The sequence below is a fragment of the Triturus cristatus genome, chromosome 2_1 (assembly GCF_964204655.1).
Source record: "Triturus cristatus chromosome 2_1, aTriCri1.1, whole genome shotgun sequence".
Lineage (NCBI taxonomy): Eukaryota > Metazoa > Chordata > Amphibia > Caudata > Salamandridae > Triturus > Triturus cristatus.
Genome location: NC_140581.1, coordinates 990,919,348 through 990,944,142, shown reverse-complemented (window position 1 = coordinate 990,944,142; position 24,795 = coordinate 990,919,348). Strand labels below are relative to the sequence as shown.

Genomic DNA, 24,795 nt, shown 5'->3' with positions numbered 1-24,795 from the left:
ATCCGGCTTGCACTGAAGGCATTCCTTCCCTCTGTCTGGAGAAGTGTAGTGCAGGTGTTCGTGGACAACACCACCGCCATGTGGTATTGCAACAAACAGGGCGGGGTGGGGTCGTGGACCCTTTGTCAGGAGGCTCTGCGCCTCTGGACGTGGCTGGGACATCAAGGCATTACCTTGGTGGTTCAACACCTGGCAGGTTCTCTGAACGCCAGGGCGGACAAACTCAACCGTCGGTGCATGGTGGATCACGAGTGGCGTCTGAACTTGGATGTGGTGCAAGGTCTCTTTCTGCAATGGGGAGAGCCTTGGTTAGATCTATTCGCCACCGAAGAGAACGCGCAATGTCAGCAGTTCTGCGCGTTGGAATTTCCAAGGCGGCACTCGCTCGGCGACGCTTTTCGTCGCGAGTGGAGTTGCGGTCTGTTGTACGCCTTTCCGCCTATACCCTCTTCTGCCCAGAGTGCTGAAGAAGATCAAGCGCGACCGGGCCCAAGTCATCTTGGTGGCTCCAGATTGGGCACGAAGGTACTGGTATCCCGAGCTACTCAGTATGTTGACCGATCCTCCGATACGTCTGCCCCTTCGGGAGGATCTTCTGTCGCAGCAGCAGGGGACGGTCCTCCACCCGAACCTGTCCAGCCTCCACCTCCATTCGTGGAGATTGAGCGGCGGCAGTTGATGCCATTTGACTTGCCTCCTGAAGTCTGTGATATCATTCTGGCAGCCAGGCGTCCTCCACAAAGACGGTATACACCTGCCGGTGGAACAAATTTGTGGCATGGTGCACAGCAAAGGCTGTGGATCCCCTTTCCGCCCCTCTTTCTGAGGTTCTCTTCTTTCTTCTTTCTTTGGCCCGGCAGGGCTCTGCCCTGGGCACCTTGAAAGGTTCTCTTGCTGCTCTCTCTGCCTTCTTACGGCTTCCAGATCAGCCCTCTCTTTTCAAGTCCCCTGTAGTGTCACGCTTTCTTAAAGGCATTACTCACACTTTCCCTCCTGTCCCTTTCGTAATGCCTCAGTGGGACTTGAATCTTGTCTTGACATTCCTGATGTGCGCTCCCTTTGAGCCTCTTCACAATTGTCCTCTTCATCTTCTAACTCTTAAGACTGCTTTCCTGGAAGCCATCACCTCGGCTAGACGGGTGAGTGAGCTCCAGGCTCTACCGTCCAAGCCTCCTTTTCTATCTGTTCATCCGGACAAGGTTGTCCTTCGGCCTCGTCCTTCCTTTCTACCGAAGGTGGTGACCCCCTTTCATCTTGGGCAATCTGTCACCTTGCCCACCTTCTTTCCGCCTCCGCATCCTTCCAAAGAGGAAGAGCGGCTCCACCGTCTGGACCCAAAACGTGCGCTCTCCTTTTATTTGGACCGCACTAAACAGTTCCGGGTGGACGACCAGCTTTTCGTTGGCTACGTGGGTGCAAAGAAGGGAAAAGCTGTACACAAACGGACCATCTCCCGGTGGGTCGTTTTGTGTATAAAAACCTGTTATTCCTTGGAAAAAAGGACCCGCCTGTTGGGCTGCGAGTCCATTCAACTCGGGCCACAGCGGCTACTACTGCTTTGGGACGGGGAGTCCCTTTGCAGGACATCTGTCAGGCGGCGGCGTGGGCTTCGCTGCACACGTTTGCCCGGCACTACTGCCTAGACAGCCAAGTCCGGAGAGATGGCTTCTTTGGCCGTTCTGTCCTCCAGGACTTTCTGGTGTGATCTTGGTTCGCAGACCCACCACCGGGGTTGGTATTGCTTGGGTATCTAATCTGAAAGAAACACGTTAGTTAGATTCCTCACCTTAGAATATCCCCAGGCGTCAGACTGGATCCGGAAGATTTTTCGTCAGCAATACCCCTTGCGCGTCGCTAGGCGTCGTCTGCGGCTCCGCGTCCGTCGTCGGCGTCGTGCGCCGGAATGACGTCGTCGGAGTTCTTAGACGCCGCCCTCGCGCGCTGACGTCAGTTCTTCTTTTTTCCGCGCCAGTAAGCGCAGATCCGGGAGAGCTACCCCTTTTAGTCTTTTTTGACTAAATCTTTTTTGATCACTTTTGATCCTTGTCTGTCGACATCTCGTGCCGGTAGGATGCCTGGGTTCAAGGCTTGCGAGGATTGCCATCGACTGATGTCGGTGACCGACCACCACCGCCGGTGCCTCTACTGTTTAGGCCCCGACCACGACGCGGAGTCGTGTTCCGATTGCCAGGCCCTGACTTCGAAGGCTCGGCGGGAGCGGTCCCGCAAGCTTCTCGAGCTTCGCCACTCGTCTCCGCGTCGTGCGCGATCCCGGTCCAGGAGGAGGTCCAAGGATCGCTCGAGGAGCCCTAGCCGACGCCACCATCGATCGTCGGGCTCCAAGTCGTCGGGTAAGTCCAAACGCTCTAAGAAGTCCAAGCGGCGACATCGCTCTTCGGACTCCCCTCGCCGGTCGCGCGACTCGGCCGAGGGTCCCAGTGGTTCCACCCCCGCGGCTCCGGCGGAGCCGCAGGCGCCGCGCCCGTCCCCATACCCTCCGGTCCCTGGGACTAACGCGACGCCGGCGGAGGTCAGTGCCGTCGCCGTTGCTGCCGACGCCGGACGGCGTCCAACCCCAGTTTAGCCCTATTCCGGACCCGGCGCCGCACCGGCGTCGACCGACGCCGCGTCCGGCGCCGCTTTAGACCCTTCATCTCTACAGTCCGGCTCCGATCATTCCTCCTGTTTATCAGGAATCGGACGACGGGGGCGACTGGGAGGGGTTTGAGGACCCTCTGGCTGTTCAGTCGCAGCTTTCACAGGACTGGGCAGATGAACTGGGGGAGGCCAGTGGTCTTGATACATCGCCAGACACTGGATTCACTTCTCCTCCGACTGTGGCTTCGGAGGAGGGTGCAGCATTTTCTGTGGTGCTGCGCAAGGCGGCCGCAGCCCTTGGGCTCGAGCTGCCTGCCGTGGCTGTGAGGACTAACATCCTCACTGAGGTGCTTCAAACCGCAGCAAGCTCCACTGAGCCTCTGCTGCCATTCAATGAGGCCCTCACTGACGTTCTGCAGGGCACCTGGTCCAAGCCCTCCACAGTTCCTCCTGTGGATAGGAACGTCGCCAGGCGCCACCGCCCTGCTCCGGGCGACCCCAGTTTCCTGTCCCAACACCCCACCCCCGAGAGTCTGGTTATCCAGGCCTCTACCTCCCAATCCTCCTTCCCGACCGCTCCGCCGGACCGGGATTCCAAGAGACTCGAGCAGTTTGGCAAGAAACTGTTCTCGTCCCTTAGTTTGGGCCTGCGGTCCTTAAATACCGCCTGTCTCTTGGACCGTTATTCCCATTCTCTGTGGGATACGGTGGAGGACTTGCTGCCCCTGTGTCCGGAGGAGGTCCGGACACGTCTTAACCAGGCTTTGGCCGATGGGAGGTGTGAGAAGTTGGCCTGATGTATGATGTCACTAGTTATAGTGTACACCTTATATCAGTCCAAATACCCTTATGGTGATTGGTTGTAAAGTCAACCTTATAGACCAGCTATCCTAGTGGTAGCATGGACAAGAGCAGTCTTAGGCTAAACTCTGAATGGCATGTGAAGCCAGCTGTGATACCATATATAATCCCTTGAATACCAAATGAAAGGACACCACAACAGATATATATATAAAATAAAGTGTATTTATTCTAAGCAAACCCTCAGCACTCTTTATGAGATTAGAGGTAAGTACAATACAGTCTTATTAATGCATACAGTAAGTCACACAGGTAAGTAATACAGTTAGGCCCTAGGGGCCATGCAAACCATATACTAAGTAAGTGGTATAAGAACCACTGTCACGGAAATAGAATAGGCCTAGGCCTAGGGAATCGCTGGGGCTACACTACACTAGCGTTAGTTAGGAAGTGGGAGGCCCACGGGATTCGTGTGCAGAGTGGAAACACTCACGCGTAATGCGTAAAAGTCAATAGCAATAGTACAGTTTAGAAAACGGTAGATTTAGGACACTTCCGGAGTAGCTAGGAAGTTGAGACTTGAAAACTAGACACTAGGATAGTCACTATCCTGATGAGCACCGGAGTACCCAAGTTACCTAGCCCACAGGCTGCGGGTGCATAGGGGTGAAGATGCGTCGTTTTCGTCGTCGACTCCTATGGATGCCTGAAGAAAGATGCTGACAGGCAGTCAGGGAAGAGTGTCCGGTGGATCCCAAGGCTGGGATCAAGAAGAGAAGAAACCTGCAAGCAGAAGGGACAGAGTCAAGGTCACTAGCCAGTGACCACGTGGAACCAGGAAGGAACCAGGCGATGTCGTGAAGAGTTGCAGGTGAAGGTGAAGCTTGTCGCTGCAGCCAGGAGGACCAGGAAGCGTCGAGGACGACCAGGACCAGGAGGCGAGCTGTCCCACGAAGGCTCTTGCTGTCGGCGGCGTCGAAGTTGGACTAGGACTCACCAAGCCTTGGCAAGCGGAACCCACGAAGAACAAAGGACTTGCTTCTGGTGCAGACCAGGAAGGTCTGGGGTGCTTCTTCTTTGCAGAGAAGCGGGAGCCAGTCTGGAGGAGCCAAACCAGCGCAGAAGATTTCAGGGTGCGTCGTCACAGAGGCCACTAGCCAGCGGGCAAGCAACCGGACAGACGCGGCAAGCAGGAAAATGCTGAAGGGCCCCACGCAGGATTCGTGGAGTGTGGGGGGCTGGTCTTCGGTGCAGATGGTGCTTGGGGTTGGGGCTTCTCAATCCCAGGTGCACAACTTCGAGGGTACCTCAGAAGCTGCGCTGTAAGTTACTAGCCACTTTTCCCAGGTAGCCGGTCCCACGTCGCTCGTCGCCTCCACGGATCTCAGCTCTGCTGCAGATGTGGATGAGGGTCGGAGAAGTCTGGAAGTCAAGGCTCTGGTCGGGCTCTGCAGTCGGTTCCTCGTAGAACGGTCGCAAAGCAAAGGGTAGTCTCTTGATGGTGCCTGTTTGCACAGGGTAGCCACTCCTTGGCTACAAGGGAGATTCTTCAGTCTTCTTCTTTCGTCGAATGTCGAAGGTCCAGAGTTTCTGTTCAGTTTTGCAGGTTCAGGATAATCTAAAGTCTTGAGGCCCAACTCCCACTCTTATACTAATCTGGGGGGCTGGGATACCTGCTAGGTCACGCCTTATGGGTGGGACCTGGGAGGGGGTGGTTACACCCACTTCCCTTTGTCCAGTTTCGCGCCAGAGCTGGGGCTGGAGTGCCCCAGCGCCGGTTTGAACTGGACTATGCAAGGAACACCTTGTGTGCCCCAGGCATGTCTCATTCCTTTCAGCCCACCCTGCCCCAATACACTAAAGGCTGTCTGGGGAGGTGCTAGCACCTCCCCAAGCAGGAAACCTATTGTCCAGGCCTCCCTGGCTGGGATCACTCCCAGCTGCAGGAGGTCAGACTTGTGTCGTGGCAGCAGCATCCATTTTGTGATGCTGAGGCTTTGGTCAGAGGCTAACAGTTGAAGTATGATTTTAACATGTCTTTCCCTCTAGAAGGGGGGAATAATATTCTCATGTCCAGAAATGGCATGGGGGTATTATTCCCTAGTGTTAGACACCTTACACGACATGTTTTGATAAAGCCAAACCATAGTTACCATAACCGTCTAAGATTATAAGGCACTTTAAGAGTATATGGTAGGCTATATCATAGAACAGCTATAAGGACAAGGTTCCGAAAGCTGCAGACAGGCTCAGCTCATGCTAGAGCACCATCTCACATGTTACCAAGCACTCTGCCTCCAGGATTGTCAAGGCCTGCCATAGGAGTGACTGATAGGTACACATGTGTCTATCTGTAAGTTAGGTATAGGAATACTACACCTAAGCAAGGGGTGATTACACGACCTTGCCCCAGCTGAGTGATCAGCCAGTTGTGTCAAAATGGAAGGCCAGGCCAGGGGTGGCATAATACATGCTGCAGCCCCTGGTAGGCCTAGGGTACACCTATGCCCTGGGTACCTAGGGTACACTGTACAGGGGCCAATAAGGTGATCCTATCCAAATGGGTTATGCACCTAAAGTACATAGTATTAATTTAGAGAGAGAACAGCAGGGCTGTGGGTCTGATTAGCAGGCCCACAGCCACATCTAAGTCGAAAACCAGTAAAGCAAAAGCAAAAAGTGGGGGTGAACATAGAAAGCAGACCCTACTCTCCTACAGGAGGGATGCAGCGCGGCACGCCATACGATGTGGGCTTGACACCACGGACTCGCTGGGTCGGGCGATTTCCACCACGGTGGCACTCCGTCGCCACGCCTGGATGCGGTCCACGTCATTTTCCGGGGATGTCCAGAACACCCTCATGGACATGCCCTTTGATGGCACTCGCCTGTTTGGTGAGAAGGCGGACAGTGCGCTGAACCGCTTTAAGGACTCCCGGGCTACGGCCAAGTCCTTGGGCCTCTCGGCTCCGCGAGCGCACACCTCCGCTTTTCGCCCCTTTCGTGGCCAAGAAGGGGCGCCTCCTCACGTCCGCCCAGCCACCAGCCGCAGAACCAACCTGCGCGCGGTCGCGGACGTGGTTTCCGCCGTGGCGGATCTGGAGGACGACGTGGTCAGCCCACATCCACCCCGGCAGCATCCGCCTCAAAGCCTTCCTAGTCCGAGCTTTCAGGCCCATTCCACGCCAGTGGGCGGCAGAGTTCGCCATCACCTGCTCCACTGGCGGTCCATTACATCGGACAGGTGGGTGCTGCAAATCGTCCGAAGGGGCTACTCCCTCCCCTTCGAGACGACCCCTCCAGCCATGCCACCGCAGCTCCACCGTATCTCGGGGGATCATTTGAATCTTCTCCGCGAGGAAGTTTCGGCCCTCTTGGCCAAGGGGGCCGTCGAGCGCGTTCCGAGTCCAGAAGTAGGTCGTGGTTGCTATTCCCACTACTTTCTGGGTCCCAAGAAGGGCAAAGGGGGCCTACGCCCCATCTTGGACCTCCGGAACGTCAATGCCTTCCTCCGAAAGGAAAGGTTCAAGATGTTAACCTTGGCTCAGGTTCTAGCTGCCCTAGACCCCGGAGACTGGATGGTAGCGTTGGACTTGCAGGACGCATATTTCCATATCCCCGTCCTGCCGGCCCACCGGCGTTACCTGCGGTTCACGGTGGGCCACGAGCATTTTCAGTTTACCGTGCTCCCCTTCGGCCTCACCAGTGCCCCTCGGGTGTTCACGAAAGTGATGGCGGTGGTCGCAGCTCATCTGCGCAGATCAGGGGTTCCAGTCTTCCCCTATCTCGACGACTGGTTGTTGAAGGCGGGCTTGCCCCAGGCAGTCGTCTCCCACCTCCAGACTACGGCGGATCTCCTGCATTTGCTGGGATTTTCCATCAACGTGCCGAAGTCACACCTGAGCCCCTCTCAGAAGCTCCTCTTCATCGGAGCAGTTCTCGATTCGGCGCAGTTCCGGGTCTATCCACCGGAACAGCGGGTCCGGGATATACAGGCCCTGATTCCCATCTTTCGGCCTCTATCCTGGGTTTCGGTCAGGCTAGTGTTGCGGCTTCTGGGGCTGATGGCCTCCTGCATCCTACTAGTGCATCACGCCAGGCGGCGCATGCGGGCTCTGCAGTGGGACCTGAAGTTTCAGTGGGCCCAGCATCACGGCAACCTGTCCGACCATGTCTTGATCTCGGAGGGCACTGCACAACAGTTGCAGTGGTGGCTCACGGACCGCGATTGGGTCATGGGCAGGAGCCTCTCCCTTCCCCAACCGGAGCATGTGGTAGTGACGGATGCGTCCCTCCTGGGCTGGGGTGGCCATATGGGAGAGGCGGAGATCAGAGGCCTCTGGTCTCCGGCGGAGTCTCGTCTCCACATCAACCTGTTGGAGTTGAGAGCGATCCGACTTGCACTGAAAGCCTTCCTTCCCTCTGTCAGGGGCAGTGTCGTGCAGGTGTTCACGGACAACACCACCGCCATGTGGTATTGCAACAAACAGGGCGGGGTGGGGTCGTGGACCCTTTGTCAGGAGGCTCTGCGCCTCTGGACGTGGCTGGAACACCAGGGCGTCACCCTAGTGGTTCAACATCTGGCGGGCTCTCTGAACGCCAGAGCGGACGAACTCAGCCGCCGGTGCATGATGGATCACGAATGGCGTCTGAACTCCGAAGTGGCGCAAGGTCTCTTTCTGCAGTGGGGAGAGCCTTGGTTAGATCTATTCGCCACCGAAGAGAACGCGCAATGTCAGCAGTTCTGCGCGTTGGAATTTCCAAGGCGGCACTCGCTCGGCGACGCTTTTCGTCACGAGTGGAGTTGCGGTCTGTTGCACGCCTTTCCGCCTATACCACTTCTGCCCAGAGTGCTGAAGAAGATCAGGCACGACCGGGCCCAAGTCATCTTGGTGGCTCCGGATTGGGCACGAAGATACTGGTATCCCGAGCTACTCAGGATGTTGACCGATCCCCCGATACGTCTGCCCCTTCGGGAGGATCTTCTGTCGCAGCAGCAGGGGACGGTCCTCCACCCGAACCTGTCCAGCCTCCACCTCCATGCGTGGAGATTGAGCGGCGGCAGTTGATGCCATTTGACTTGCCTCCTGAAGTCTGTGATATCATTCTGGCAGCCAGGCGTCCCTCCACAAAGACGGTATACGCCTGCCGGTGGAACAAATTTGTGGCATGGTGCACAGCAAAGGCTGTGGATCCCCTTTCCGCCCCTCTTTCTGAGGTTCTTCTCTTTCTTCTTTCTCTGGCCCGGCAGGGCTCTGCCCTGGGCACCCTGAAAGGTTATCTTGCTGCCATCTCCGCCTTCTTGCGGCTTCCTGATCAGCCTTCTCTTTTCAAGTCCCCTGTGGTTACACGCTTTCTGAAAGGCATTACTCACACGTTCCCTCCTGTCCCTTTTGTAATGCCTCAGTGGGACTTGAATCTGGTCTTGACATTCCTGATGTGCGCTCCCTTCGAGCCTCTTCACAATTGTCCTCTTCGTCTTCTGACTCTTAAGACTGCTTTTCTGGTAGCCATCACCTCGGCTAGACGGGTGAGTGAGCTCCAGGCTTTATCTTCAAAGCCTCCTTTTCTGTCTGTTCATCCGGACAAGGTTGTCCTTCGGCCTCGTCCCTCCTTTCTTCCGAAAGTGGTGACTCCATTTCATCTTGGGCAGTCTGTCACCTTGCCCACCTTCTTTCCGCCTCCGCATCCTTCCAAAAAGGAAGAGAGGCTCCACCGTCTGGACCCAAAACGTGCGCTCTCCTTTTATCTGGACCGCACAAAACAGTTCCGGGTGGACGACCAGCTTTTTGTTGGGTACGTGGGCGCTAAGAAGGGGAAAGCTGTGCACAAACGGACCATCTCTCGGTGGGTCGTCTTGTGTATCAAAATTTGCTATTCTTTGGCAAAAAAGGACCCTCCTGTTGGGCTGCGCGCCCATTCTACTCGGGCCACAGCGGCTACTACTGCTTTGGGACGGGGAGTCCCTTTGCAGGCCATCTGTCAGGCGGCGACGTGGGCTTCGTTACACACGTTTGCCAGGCATTATTGCCTTGACAGCCAAGTCCGGAGGGATGGCTTCTTTGGCCGTTCTGTCCTCCAGGACTTTCTGGTGTGATCTTGGTTCGCAGACCCACCACCGGGGATGGTATTGCTTGGGTATCTATTCTAAGGTGAGGAATCTAACTAACGTGTTTCTTTCAGATGAACAAGTTACTTACCTTCGGTAACGATGTATCTGTAAGAAACATTAGTTAGTTAGATTCCTCACCGACCCACCCATCCTCCCCGTTCTGCGAACTGACATCTAGGGTTAAAGTTATCCTTTTCAGGCCCCTAGATTTTATTTTTGGCACCAGTGTCGGTCTTTGCATGGCTCTGCGTTCCTGGCGCGGAAAGCTATGTACAAGAACTGACGTCAGCGCGCGAGGGCGGCGTCTAAGTACTCCGACGACGTCATTCCGGCGCACGACGCCGACGACGGACGCGGAGCCGCAGACGACGCCTAGCGACGCGCAAGGGGTATTGCTGACGAAAAATCTTCCGGATCCAGTCTGACGCCTGGGGATATTCTAAGGTGAGGAATCTAACTAACTAATGTTTCTTACAGATACATCGTTACCGAAGGTAAGTAACTTGTTCTTCTAAGGTGAGGAATCTAACTAACGTGTTTCTTTCAGATGAACAAGTTACTTACCTTCGGTAACGATGTATCTGTAAGAAACATTTGTTAGTTAGATTCCTCACCGACCCACCCATCCTCCCCGTTCTGCGAACTGACATCTAGGGTTAAGGCTATCCCTTTCAGGGCCCTAGAACTTTTTGGCACCAGTGTCGGTATCTTGCATGGCTCTGCGTTCCTGGCGCAGAAGGCTATGTACAAGAACTGACGTCAGCGCGCGAGGGCGGCGTCTAAGTACTCCAACGACGTCATTCCGGCGCACGACGCCGACGACGGACGCGGAGCCGCAGACGATGCCTAGCGACGCGCAAGGGGTATTGCTGACGAAAAATCTTCCGGATCCAGTCTGACGCCTGGGGATATTCTAAGGTGAGGAATCTAACTAACTAATGTTTCTTACAGATACATCGTTACCGAAGGTAAGTAACTTGTTCAATAACCACAACTCTCGAAACATTCAACTACATTTCAAATATTTCACAATATTGCAGCAAACTTTTAAACTATCACCTACAAGCAGCGATCCACATTTCCCTTAATTGTTCATACTTCATTTATACAGACTATAGATGTGAGTAAATGGTTTCTTTCCTGGTATAAGCAAAGGCACAAACAAAAGTGGGGGTTATCTTTCTTCTTTTACTCACTGCCTATAGCAATCACAAGGGTATATCGAATATTTCCAAAGGAAAGTAATGGCTTTCTCAGTTAATTGAAGAAATTGAAAAGGAAGAAAGGGATCCAACAAATATGTTTCACTTTTAAATTTAGTGTAGATATGGATTGGTGATTCAGAAAGTATCCTAATTGCAACGGCATGGAAGTCTGATTAAAACAATACCAATTTTGACCTTTTTAAAAATAATTTCTTAAATGTAACTTGTGCAGTCTCAGAGACGCCAGTAGTAGAAACCCCAAAATGGTTAAAGAAGCCACGAAATAATCATACCATTAATTACACCTCGTAACTCCTTGAAGCTCTACTTTATTCGAAATTGTTCCATTTGAGAAATACTAGGGACCGCATTAACACATATTTTAAATGTCACATTTGAATTGATGGCTGTCGAAACCAAAGCCAAGTCTAGCCAAATTAAAGTTGGCAAAATGGCACTGGACAAGCGGAGAATCCTGCGTAATAGTGAACAATTGTATTCAGCAGTAGCTAAACTATCCAGATAAATATGCAAACCTAAGTTTGTGCTGGTACAAAATTTGTTTGAATAATCAGTAGCAACAGCTCAGTCGCTATATTTACCAAAAAGTTGCCCAAATCAAATATAAGAGCACTTGGTTTAGATGTAAGAGAATTCAAGTACATTTTATTACTAGCCATCTTGTTGATTCTGGTCCATAGATTGGTGTATGTTGGTAGTTACACCAAGAGAGTCCAGGTACTAATCAATTGAGCAGGTGGCAAAGGTTTTGTTTTGTTCTCATTGATTTGCAAATCGTTTTCAACATTCTACTGTGTGACATTTAAAGACACAATAGCAATGAAGCCAAGCCACAGTCCTGTTCTAACTAAAATAATTCACAATTATTTTGGTTTGCAGGGACCTAGAACCCACGTTTATTATGACCCATTTGTTACTACATGAAAGGGTGATAGAGCTAAAAAAGAGAAGGAGGAATTCTCCATCTCGAGAGTGTCTTCAATAAAAAGGCAAGATTTGCTCTGTCAAAGATCTAAGAGAAAACTGTGGCACTCACATCTAGCCAAAAGTGCTTGCTCATTGGTTACCCTTCATGCCAGCAGTAACAGCTCTAAAGTGTTGTCTGTAGTCTCCAAGTCTGAATGGAATCCTGTCTGATATAGAGAATATTTCTAATTTTCCCGTTCACCAAACAATATTTTGATATAGATTTTGATGTCCAAGACAGTGATTATACTTGTCTTTCTTGAAGCGTAGTACTAAAAGTGAGCCACACCAAGAAACAATATGATTGACATTACCCAAGAGGACTTATACAGACACATAAGTAAGGCAGATAATTGAATTCCTTATTTCAGTTCTGATTTTGTGCATTTTAACAAACTTTATACAGCAATTATTTCAATTCTTGCTCTTTCTTACTTCATGAACGAGATGCTTTGTTTTTTATCATGTAAAGCCCTTGGAACAGAAAGGTCCATGTGGGAGCTTGTCGAAACTACTGGGATTTATGCGATGTTTATGATTGTGTTCAAACCATGGTTTGCTATTAAGCATACAGGAACAAACTATTCCTGTCATTCAAATATAGTATAGGAGATGGTACAATTTTCCTATTCCCAACACATATTAATGTTTGAAAAGTTGTATAGATTTGGGTGGGATATTTCTTTTTAATTCTTTATTTTGCATTTTCCTAAAAGCAAACAAACAACACTAATAGAAATGTTCAATTTTACAGACCAGTGTCACATTATCTTGCTCCCCTAGACTGCTTCTACAACATACTTTTGCATTACATGGTTGTTCTTCACAAGGGCCTTCCAATATTCGTGGGTGAATTGTGTTGGAATATTTAAAATGCTTTACTAGTCACCTAAAAAATGAATGGAATGTTACTAGTCATCTTTTTCTCAATAGAATGCATTGAAGGAGGAGTGAGAGAAAGTTTTTTTATTGCTATCCGCTTTCTAAATCTACAGAGTAGACTTGTCATAATGTACTTCTGTTAGAGCTTTGACTACGATTTGTTTGATTTTCATTCAACTGTCAGAGTTCTAATGTTTTGTATGTTCTGCTTTTTAACCCATCCTCAGTTTATAGACTGGCTGTTTAATATACTGGAGAGCCCCAGGGATGCCCTTTCAGAAACATCCAGGGATCTCCTCAAAGGTAATGGTTTATTGAAATCTTTTTAAACTTTTTGAAATGTGATTATCTCGTCTCAAACATATTTGCTGAAAGTTTGCTACTCAAAGTACATTTCGTCTAGCTGTGTTTTGCTTGATTACATTTGTTCTATGTTTATTAATTCAGTAAGGGTCTAAAAAAATCTAAACTTTAATGTCTTGCTATGGTTAAATATCATGACCTCCAAATAACTTCAGGAAATCAAATTTTCAATAAAAAAATACTGAACAGTGATCAAACTAGTTGCACTGTGGGCTACAGCTTTGCTTTAGTATTTTTCATTTGTTGTTTTAAAAAAAAAATACTGATAATATTAAATGATATATGCAATGCATTAGCTTTAATCTTAAAACACAATTGTTTCACAGTACCTGTTTTAAACTGGCTTACAGTTCTGTCACCACAGGAAGAACTTCCAAGATGCCCCATGTCATGCAAGTTATTTATTCGTTCTAGGAAAGCTGCAAGTACCACATTTAATAGAAAGGTTATGACTAGATGAACTTCTGGCAGCACCGGAGAGGCTACTCTGTCTCAGATGGTAGGAGAAGGTGGCTCTTCTCTGGTTTTCCAAATAGAAAATACCACACTGAGGGAAGAGATGGAAGCCACATTTGTGGCCCACAGGCTTTTGGCTGGTTAGAAGAGCAAAGAGTTTGACTAATTGGTTTACTAATAGGGGTAAGAGAAAAGAAGGTCTTGGTAAATAATGCTTGCTCCCTGTCCAAGGACCTAATTTAGGATTTTTAACTAGATATTTTGATTGTAACTCATACTTGCCTCTCATTTGAAGCCATCTCAGAAGGCTTTAAGAAATTTAGAAATGGATGCACACCCGGTAAATGGACAGTTAAAGTGCCATTTTTGTGTAAACAAAATAAAAAACCATTTCAGTCTGTATGTCTCTAGTGCTGGGGAGGTACTCTGAGTATTTGGTAGTCAAGTTTGTTTTTCTCCATTGCCAACTATACCCATACCATATTGTCATTCTGTTGACCACATTGTTGGGATAAAAATATTTGTTATTTTCTTTTCACAGTTTCTGTATTTGAGTGATGTTCATGTTGACTACTAGAAACTTCAGTTTTTGTGTATATCCTCAAAATTAGTGATGGAGCTAATCAGTCTTATACAGGCACTTAGATGAATTAAGAGGTTGACAAGCCTAAGCCATTAAGCAGGTTGGCCTTTAGGCCTACTGATTTCATTCAGACTATATCATCTGAAAGAAACACGTTAGTTAGATTCCTCACCTTAGAATATCCCCAGGCGTCAGACTGGATCCGGAAGATTTTTCGTCAGCAATACCCCTTGCGCGTCGCTAGGCGTCGTCTGCGGCTCCGCGTCCGTCGTCGGCGTCGTGCGCCGGGATGACGTCGTCGGAGTACTTAGACGCCGCCCTCGCGCGCTGACGTCAGTTCTTCTTTTTTCCGCGCCAGTAAGCGCAGATCCGGGAGAGCTACCCCTTTTAGTCTTTTTTGACTAAAACTTTTTTGATCATTTTTGATCCTTGTCTGTCGACATCTGGTGCCGGTAGGATGCCTGGGTTCAAGGCTTGTGAGGATTGTCATCGACTGATGTCGGTGACCGATCACCACCGCCGGTGCCTCTACTGCTTAGGCCCCGACCACGACGCGGAGTCGTGCAACGACTGTCAGGCCCTGACTTCGAAGGCTAGGCGGGAGCGGTCCCGCAAGCTTCTCGAGCTTCGCCACTCGGCTCCGCGTCGTGCGCGATCCCGGTCCAGGAGGAGGTCCAAGGATCGCTCGCGGAGCCCTAGCCGACGCCATCGCTCGTCCGGCTCCAAGTCGTCGGGTAAGTCCAAACGCTCCAAGAAGTCCAAGAGGCGACATCGCTCTTCGGACTCCCCTCGCCGGTCGCGCGACTCGGCCGAGGGTCAGGGTGGTTCCACCCCCGCGGCTCCGGCGGAGCCGCAGGTGCCGCGTCCGCCCCCATACCTTCCGGTCCCTGGGGCTGACGCGGCGCCGGCGGAGATCAGTGCCTTCCTCTCGGCCATGAGGAGCCTGGCCCCGCCGTCGACGCCCGCTGGCGCGCCTTCGGGCCCCGCGGACTCGACTGGGCGACCTCGCGTGCCGGCGGCTCCGGCCCCGGCGACGACTCCGGTCTCGACGCCGCAGGTCCCCGCGGGGCCCTTGCCTGGGCCCCAGTCGACGCCGGTTGACCTAGTCACTCCTCCACCGGCGCCGACGCCTGAACCACCGACGCCGTCACCGGCGCCGCCGACGCCGACGCCTGTGACGCCGACACCCCGGTTTAGCCCTCATCCGGACCCGACGCCGGCACGGCGTCCGCCGACGCCGCATCCGACGCCGCTTGAGTCCTACCATCTCTACAGTCCGGTTCCGATCATTCCTCCTGTTTATCAGGAATCGGAAGAAGGGGGCGACTGGGAGGGGTTCGAGGACCCTCTGGCTGTTCAGTCACAGCTTTCTCAGGACTGGGCAGATGAACTGGGGGAGGCCAGTGGGCTGGACACCTCGCCAGACACTGGATTCACTTCTCCTCCGACCGTGGCTTCGGAGGAGGGTGCGGCATTTTCTGTGGTGCTGCGCAAGGCGGCTGAGGCCCTTGGGCTCGAGTTGCCTGCCGTGGCTGTGAGGACTAACATCCTCACTGAGGTGCTTCAAACCTCAGCAAGCTCCACTGAGCCTCTGCTGCCGTTCAACGAGGCCCTCACTGACGTTCTGCAGGGCACCTGGTCCAAGCCCTCCACAGTTCCTCCTGTGGACAGGAACGTTGCCAGGCGCCACCGCCCTGCTCCGGGCGACCCCAGTTTCCTGTCCCAACACCCCACCCCCGAGAGTCTGGTTATCCAGGCCTCTACTTCCCAATCCTCCTTCCCGACCGCTCCGCCGGATCGGGATTCTAAGAGACTCGAGCAGTTCGGCAAGAAACTGTTTTCGTCCCTTAGTTTGGGCCTGCGGTCCTTAAATACCGCCTGTCTCTTGGACCGTTATTCCCATTCCCTGTGGGATACGGTGGAGGACGTGCTGCCCCTGTGTCCGGAGGAGGTCCGGACGCGTCTTACCCAGGCTTTGGCCGATGGGAGGGATGCAGCACGGCACGCCATACGATGTGGGCTTGACACCACGGACTCGCTGGGTCGGGCGATTTCCACCACGGTGGCGCTCCGCCGCCACGCCTGGATGCGGTCCACGTCATTTTCCGGGGATGTCCATACAACCCTCATGGACATGCCCTTTGATGGCACTCGCCTGTTTGGTGAGAAGGCGGACAGTGCGCTGAACCGCTTTAAGGACTCCCGGGCTACGGCCAAGTCCTTGGGCCTCGCGGCTCCGCGGGCGCACACCTCCGCTTTTCGCCCCTTTCGTGGCCAAGGAAGGGGCGCCTCCTCACGTCCGCAAAGCCACCAGCCGCAGAACCAACCTGCGCGCGGTCGCGGACGTGGCTTCCGCCGTGGCGGAAATGGAGGCCGACGTGGTCAGCCCACATCCACCCCGGCAGCATCCGCCTCAAAGCCTTCCTAGTCCGAGCTTTCAGGCCCATACCACGCCAGTGGGCGGCAGAGTTCGCCATCACCTGCTCCACTGGCGGTCCATAACATCGGACAGGTGGGTGCTGCAAATCGTCCGAAGGGGCTACTCCCTCCCCTTCGAGACGACCCCTCCAGCCATGCCACCGCAGCACCACCGTATCTCGGGGGATCATTTGGATCTTCTCCGCGAGGAAGTTTCGGCTCTCTTGGCCAAGGGGGCCGTCGAGCGCGTTCCGAGTCCAGAAGTAGGTCGTGGTTGTTATTCCCACTACTTTCTGGTTCCCAAGAAGGGCAAGGGGGGCCTACGCCCTATCTTGGACCTCCGGAACGTCAATGCCTTCCTCCGAAAGGAAAGGTTCAAGATGCTAACGTTGGCTCAGGTTTTAGCTGCCCTAGACCCTGGAGACTGGATGGTAGCGTTGGACTTGCAGGACGCTTATTTCCACATCCCCGTCCTGCCGGCCCACCGGCGTTACCTGCGGTTCACGGTGGGCCAAGAGCACTTTCAGTTTACCGTGCTCCCCTTCGGCCTCACCAGTGCCCCTCGGGTGTTCACGAAAGTGATGGCGGTGGTCGCAGCTCATCTGCGCAGATCAGGGGTTCCAGTCTTCCCCTATCTCGACGACTGGTTGTTGAAGGCGGGCTCGCCCCAGGCAGTCGTCTCCCACCTCCAGACTACGGCGGATCTCCTGCATTTGCTGGGGTTTTCCATCAACGTGCCGAAGTCACACCTGAGTCCCTCTCAGGAGCTCCTCTTCATCGGAGCGGTTCTCGATTCGGCGCGGTTCCGGGTCCATCCACCGGAACAGCGGGTCCGGGATATACGGGCCCTGATTCCCATCTTTCGGCCTCTATCCCGGGTTTCGGTCAGGCTAGTGTTGCGGCTTCTGGGGCTGATGGCCTCCTGCATCCTACTAGTGCATCACGCCAGGCGGCGCATGCGGGCTCTGCAGTGGGACCTGAAGTTTCAGTGGGCCCAGCATCACGGCAACCTGTCCGACCATGTCTTGATCTCGGAGGGCACTGCACAACAGTTGCAGTGGTGGCTCACGGACCGCGAGTGGGTCAAGGGCAAGAGCCTCTCCCTTCCCCAACCAGAGCATGTCGTAGTGACGGATGCGTCCCTCCTGGGATGGGGTGGCCATATGGGAGAGGCGGAGATCAGAGGCCTCTGGTCTCCGGCGGAGTCTCGTCTCCACATCAACCTGTTGGAGTTGAGAGCGATCCGGCTTGCACTGAAAGCCTTCCTTCCCTCTGTCAGGGGAAGTGTCGTGCAGGTGTTCACGGACAACACCACCGCCATGTGGTACTGCAACAAACAGGGCGGGGTGGGGTCGTGGACCCTTTGTCAGGAGGCTCTGCGCCTCTGGACATGGCTGGAACACCAGGGCGTCACCCTGGTGGTTCAACATCTGGCGGGCTCTCTGAACGCCAGAGCAGACGAACTCAGCCGCCGGTGCATGATGGATCACGAATGGCGTCTGAACTCCGAAGTGGCGCAAGGCCTCTTTCAGCAGTGGGGAGAGCCTTGGTTAGATCTATTCGCCACCGAAGAGAACGCGCAATGTCAGCAGTTCTGCGCGTTGGAATTTCCAAGGCGGCACTCGCTCGGCGACGCTTTTCGTCACGAGTGGAGTTGCGGTCTGTTGTACGCCTTTCCGCCTATACCACTTCTGCCCAGAGTGCTGAAGAAGATCAGGCACGACCGGGCCCAAGTCATCTTGGTGGCTCCGGATTGGGCACGAAGATACTGGTATCCCGAGCTACTCAGTCTGTTGACCGATCCCCCGATACGTCTGCCCCTTCGGGAGGATCTTCTGTCGCAGCAGCAGGGGACGGTCCTCCACCCGAACCTGTCCAGCCTCCACCTCCATGCGTGGAGATTGAGCGGCGGCAGTTGATGCCATTTGACTTGCCTCCTGAAGTCTGTGATATCATTCTGGCAGCCAGGCGTCCCTCCACAAAGTCGGTATACGCCTGCCGGTGGAACAAATTTGTGGCATGGTGCACAGCAAAGGCTGTGGATCCCCTTTCCGCCCCTCTTTCTGAGGTTCTCCTCTTCCTTCTTTCTCTGGCCCGGCAGGGCTCTGCCCTGGGCACCCTGAAAGGTTATCTTGCTGCCATCTCCGCCTTCTTGCGGCTTCCTGATCAGCCTTCTCTTTTCAAGTCCCCTGTGGTTACACGCTTTCTCAAAGGCATTACACACACGTTCCCTCCTGTCCCTTTTGTAATGCCTCAGTGGGACTTGAATCTGGTATTGACATTCCTGATGTGCGCTCCCTTCGAGCCTCTTCACAATTGCCCTCTTCGTCTTCTAACTCTAAAGACTGCTTTTCTGGTAGCCATCACCTCGGCTAGACGGGTGAGTGAGCTCCAGGCTTTATCTTCAAAGCCTCCTTTTCTATCTGTTCATCCGGACAAGGTTGTCCTTCGGCCTCGTCCCTCCTTTCTTCCTAAAGTGGTGACTCCATTTCACCTTGGGCAGTCTGTCACCTTGCCCACCTTCTTTCCGCCTCCGCATCCTTCCAAAGAGGAAGAGAGGCTCCACCGTCTGGACCCAAAACGTGCGCTCTCCTTTTATCTGGACCGCACAAAACAGTTCCGGGTGGACGACCAGCTTTTTGTTGGGTACGTGGGCGCTAAGAAGGGGAAAGCTGTGCACAAACGAACCATCTCTCGGTGGGTCGTTTTGTGTATAAAAATTTGCTATTCCTTGGCTAAAAAGGACCCTCCTGTTGGGCTGCGCGCCCATTCTACTCGGGCCACGGCGGCTACTACTGCCTTGGGACGGGGAGTCCCTTTGCAGGACATCTGTCAGGCGGCGACGTGGGCTTCGCTACACACGTTTGCCAGGCATTATTGCCTTGACAGCCAAGTCCGGAGGGATGGCTTCTTTGGCCGTTCTGTCCTCCAGGACTTTCTGGTGTGATCTTGGTTCGCAGACCCACCACCGGGGATGGTATTGCTTGGGTATCTATTCTAAGGTGAGGAATCTAACTAACGTGTTTCTTTCAGATGAACAAGTTACTTACCTTCGGTAACGATGTATCTGTAAGAAACATTAGTTAGTTAGATTCCTCACCGACCCTCCCATCCTCCCCGTTCTGCGAACTGACATCTAGGGTTAAGGCTATCCCTTTCAGGGCCCTAGATTTTATTTTTGGCACCAGTGTCGGTCTTTGCATGGCTCTGCGTTCCTGGCGCGGAAGGCTATGTACAAGAACTGACGTCAGCGCGCGAGGGCGGCGTCTAAGTACTCCGACGACGTCATCCCGGCGCACGACGCCGACGACGGACGCGGAGCCGCAGACGACGCCTAGCGACGCGCAAGGGGTATTGCTGACGAAAAATCTTCCGGATCCAGTCTGACGCCTGGGGATATTCTAAGGTGAGGAATCTAACTAACTAATGTTTCTTACAGATACATCGTTACCGAAGGTAAGTAACTTGTTCTTCAGTCCCTTTGCTCTGGGTGGACGATATTAGAGGTATTCTTCAAAATCTCTCTAGACTTCATTCTACCCAAAAGCCAACCCCAGTATAAAAAGAGTACGCAGACATTTTTTAAACTCATTGTTCACAGTTTGAGGTCCAGGATGCCCCCTAGACTGATGCTACGTTTGCTGGAGCACATTCAGTTTGTACTGCCTGGTTCACTTCCCATGTTGACCAGAGAAAGACATTTAAACCTTAAACCAAGTGTGTGGTTAAAACTGGTGTCCTGGTTTTCACATGATGTGACTGTGCAGAAATCCAGAGAGAAAAAGGTAGTCCATTATGACCTGAAAGCATGGGAGAACCACAGGTGTTTTCAAATCATACAAACTTGAACTCAGCACATCACATAACCTTTATTTTTCAGGGTGTCTTAAAACTGCATTTAATCATCAAAGAGAAATAATTTTACCATCCTTATGGAATTAGCAACTTCAGCAGCATCAATTAACTCAATTGCTCTAATTCAAGCTCTCCATGAACAGCTAACTTTGAAATTTTATTAATGAAGGATGTTTTTGGGGGCGAGGCTAGCAGAGCCAAGAAGATGGACGCACTCTATCTAGGCTCTGCCTCTACAACCCATTATCCACCTCTAATCCCGGTTGCCAGCTGGAAGCCGGCTATGGCTGGCTCTGTCTCAGTCCCCTAGTCTCTAATTCTTATGCCGTGGGGATCTCTTCGGCGGCTGGAGTGCGGAAACAAGGGGACTGCTGTGGGTGCCATCTGCAGCCTACGCCCTTGTGTCGGACGCTAGGCCCGATCCCCAGCAGTTAGTGCCGCAATCATTGGAATACCTGGCGGTGCTGCCGTCTGAGGGTCATCAGCCTGCTGTTCGCACTCCAGCATAATTGTCGCCGCGGGCCTGTAGGCTCCCTTACTCGGGCAGCTCTGGTTGGGGGCGCGGGATACCAGACGGCCGGAGCTAATGGCGGTCGAGACACGGACAGGGGTGGCCTCCCTTGATGTGTGCCCCGCTGGTGAACATAGGGGGTCCGGAGAGTCGGGCATATTGCCACAATGCAGGTGAGGAGACAAGGGCTTGCGTGGTCTATCCGCAGCATTAATTGGCGTGGCAATGGAGCAGGGTTGGACCCGCGGGCAGGTTCGGGTCTAGACCACCCCGCAAAGCTTGATGCCTGCCCTGCCGAAGTTGCAGCGCCGGCTTGGGCAAGAGCACTCTGGTGAGGGGCGCAGCTGCAGGGCTTGGGGGTCGTGCCAGGCTCAGGCCTCGCAGCACCAGTGCTAGGACTCAAATTTTGCCTTGGACATCGGGTGGTGGGGGCAGAGATCTCCTTCGCTCCCTCTGCCAGTTGGGTCACTCGTGCTGAGAGTGATGTGCCGGCAGAGGTATCACTTGTGAGGCCACGCTAACTGAGAGAGTGCCACAGTGCCCGGAGGTCGGTTCGGACCTAGGCCAGTGGGCTCGAAATGCCTGCTTGGTGAGGAGGACTTTGACTGGAGCAGTGCCACTGTAGAGGCTTTGTGTACAGGGACTGGATGCAATGCTACTAACAAATTGTGGCCACTAGTGCTAGTGTGCAGTGCGGTCTGGGGGTCGTGTCAGACCTAGGCGATGTGGTGCTAGCTGTCCTGCCTGCGTGTTCTGGATTAATGCCATGATTGCAGCGGTGTATAAACAGATGCAGTACAGTGTCCTTCAGAGTTGGCCCCCGTGGGGTCTAGGGACGCTGGTAGCTGCCTTTGCTTGCACCGGCATATGAACGCGGTTGTGATCTGCTAGGAAGAGGAGATAGGTTGGGGGGGAGTCCGGGGTCATTCTGGGCCTAGGCCTCACTGCTATGATTTACTTGCAGCATACACCAAACCAGGGACGATTGATTGGGGTTGCCTGTTTACATACTGTGCCTGCTATTGTCGAGTTGAGTCTGAGGCTGTTGGTGGGGCATATGTTGGGAAGTGACGGTTGGGTTCAAAACATCTCTTGATAAGACTCCTGGCTGGGCATAGTAGGGCTGGGAGGGATTTTACAGTTTACCTCACCCCGGTGGGGTCTTGGCTTCCCCAGTGCGTAGTTTCCAAGCCACAACCGCCTGGCCGCGCATTTCCTGTAGTGAATGCACGCATCTTGACCGCCACACCTTAGTTTGGACCACTGGCCACTAAAGAGTCTGTTACGCCTCTCACCCCAACCTGACGCTTACAAAGGAAGACCCTCCCGGTGTCATCACAACAGCTTTACCTCACCCACCCTTCTGGAGACTTGTGTGTTAGTGTTTGGGTATACTGGGGCAGGTATAACATCACACAGGATAGATAAGGAGCCTGCAACTCGGGGAAGCACTGCAAAGCACCAATAATGTTAAACAGTTAGGAGGTGGGCTGCTTATAAAACTTCACTGGACTTGCAGCATCTGGGGTGATTGACTGTGTGTCTCCAGCTGGCCGTAATATGGGACGGTTGCGGTTGACAACTCCGGAAACCCTGCGCATGGCGACAGGACCCACAACATACCAGATGGAGATGCCTCAAGATCTGGGACTCTGGACTTATCCGTGGCAATGGAAAGCAAGTTTGAAGCCCTACTGACTGCTATAGAAAACTCCAGAACTTTCTTAGAATCAATAGTGTTGTCACAGACCTGAAGCTGCTGAGAACAGACCACTGCAAACTTGAAGACAAGGTTACATCAACAGAGCAGATCTTAGAAGAACTCCAGCCCATGATGTGGAACATGGATTCCTCACTGAAGCTGTTGTCCGATCGGGTGCGCCTCTTGGAAAAGAGAGCGGAGGATGCTGAGGGATGATCAAGGAGGAATCGTATACAAGTAGTGGGGCTGACAGAAGAAACAGAAGACTGAGATGCTGTCAGCTATGTAGAGGACTGGATACGTGACCTACTGCCTACACAGGCGCTTTCTCCGTACTTTATCATCAAACATGCACACTGGGTTCCGGCACAAAGACCCCCGCCTGGCTCTTATCCCAGACCTATGGTGTTCAAGTTCCTGCACTTCCATGACAGGGAGGCTCCCAGAGGTGGTAGTGGGGAACTCACATGTCATGTTTTTTTCAGATTACACTGCAGCGGTCCAAAAACGACGCAGCACAATCTGAAAGAGACTTGTTAGTGATAGATTCCTTACCTTAGAATATCCCCAGGCGTCAGTCTGGATCCGGAAAGTTTTGCTAGCAGTACCCCTGCGCGTCAGTAGGTGGCATTGTGTGGCTCCGCGTCCGTCGCTGGCGTGGTAAGCACCGAGATGACATCACGGAGACTACTTAGGCACCACCAATGCACGCTGACGTCAGTTCTTTCTTTTTCCGCGCCATACAAGCACAGATCCGGTTAGAGCACATACTTTAGTCACTTTTTGACTCCTCTTTTGAGACTTTTGTCTCCCTTTTTCTTCTTGGTGCACGTAGGGATGCCTGCATTTAAGATTGTGGGGCCTGCCATCGCAATATGTAGGTGGCGGACCCCCACGATGTTTGCCTCTACTGCCTGGAGACCAACCACGACTCCCGGTCCTGCCGGGACTGTCGGGCCATGGCCCCGAAGGCCTTGAGGGAGAGGTGCCGGAAGCTGCTGGAGGTCCGGCACTCGTCCCAATGCTGTTCCAGGTCCAGGGACCGTTCCCGGGAATGCTCGTGGGGCCGCAGTCGTCCCTCCTCGGGCTCCATGTCTTCGCCCTCGGATTCTGGTAAGCGACGACATAAAAAGACGTCGAAGCGTGTTTGCTCTCCAACATCCCCCCAACGGTCCTCGGATGCGGACGTGGGGGGCAGGGGGTCTGCCCCTGCGGCTCCTTTGAAGCCTGGGAGTCCCGCGGCCTACCCGCCTTACCCGGGTCCGTCGGCGACTTCCAAACAGGTGAAAGAATTTCTTGCCACCATGGACCGCCTTTTTAGGCCTCGGGCTCCCCCCGGCGCGCCTTCGGGCCCCTCGGTCCCGTGTCCAGATCCTGTTGGGCCGTCGGTGCCACCGATGGATCCAGCTTCGGCACCACAGGATCCTGCGCCGTTGGCTCCGGCCCCGGCGCCGCGAGGTCCAGCGCTGCCGGCTCTGGCCCCAGCGCCACCCTTGGCTCTGCCTCCGGTGCCGCAGTGGGTGCCGTTTGTCCCGCCCTTTCCCCGGTTCCAGGACCATTTCGTTCCTACCTTGGATCCGCATTGGGACGCGGCGCCGGCCCGACCGGCGCCGTTCACGACGCCGTATGTTCGTTCTCCAGCTGTTCCCCTTGCAACAGAGGTGGAGGATGACTGGGAGGGGTCCGAGGACCCTCTTGCCCGTCAGTGTGACTCCGAGCAGGACTGGGTGGACGACTTGGAGGACGCCGGCGACCTCAATGCCTCTTCTGACCTGGGGTCTACCATGGCGGAGGGCGCCTCCTACACGATGGTGCTCCGTCGGGCAGCTGAGGTCCTCAACCTCGATCTTCCTACAGTGGCCCTCAAGACTAATCTCCTCACTGAGGTGCTCCAGACGGCGTCCACTTCGTCGGAGCCCCTGCTTCCCTTTAACGACGCCCTCACTGACGTCTTGTTGGGCACTTGGTCAAGGCCGGCCACAGGGACCCCGTGGATAGGAATGTCGCCAGGCGTCACCGCCCGGCGCCTGGTGACCCCGCGTTTCTGACCACTCATTCTACGCCTGAGAGCCTGGTCATCCAAGCCTCGACGTCGCAGAGTGTCTTTCCCATGGCTCCGCCGGATAAGGACTCTAAGAAGCTGGAACAGTTCGGAAAGCGGTTGTTCTCTTCGGCCAGCTTGGGGCTGCGGTCGGTGAACACCGCCTGCTTATTAGGCCGCTATTCCCACGCGGTGTGGGATACGGTTGCTCAGGTGTTGCCTCAGTGTCCTGAGGAGGTCCATGTTGTGCTGTCCCAAGCAGTAGCTGAGGGTAAGGATGT

General features: G+C 53.6%; 1 protein-coding gene across 2 annotated transcripts in view; it reads left to right on the top strand.

Annotated features, from left to right (window-relative positions):
* Nucleotides 1-24,795, top strand: part of FOCAD (focadhesin) — a 1,730,079-nt gene that overhangs the window by 1,660,642 nt on the left and 44,642 nt on the right. For both annotated transcript variants that reach the window (XM_085634390.1, XM_085634400.1), the window contains exon 45: nt 12,813-12,888. In XM_085634390.1, coding sequence (XP_085490516.1) covers nt 12,813-12,888 — 76 coding nt within the window. The remainder of the gene's footprint in view (nt 1-12,812; nt 12,889-24,795) is intronic.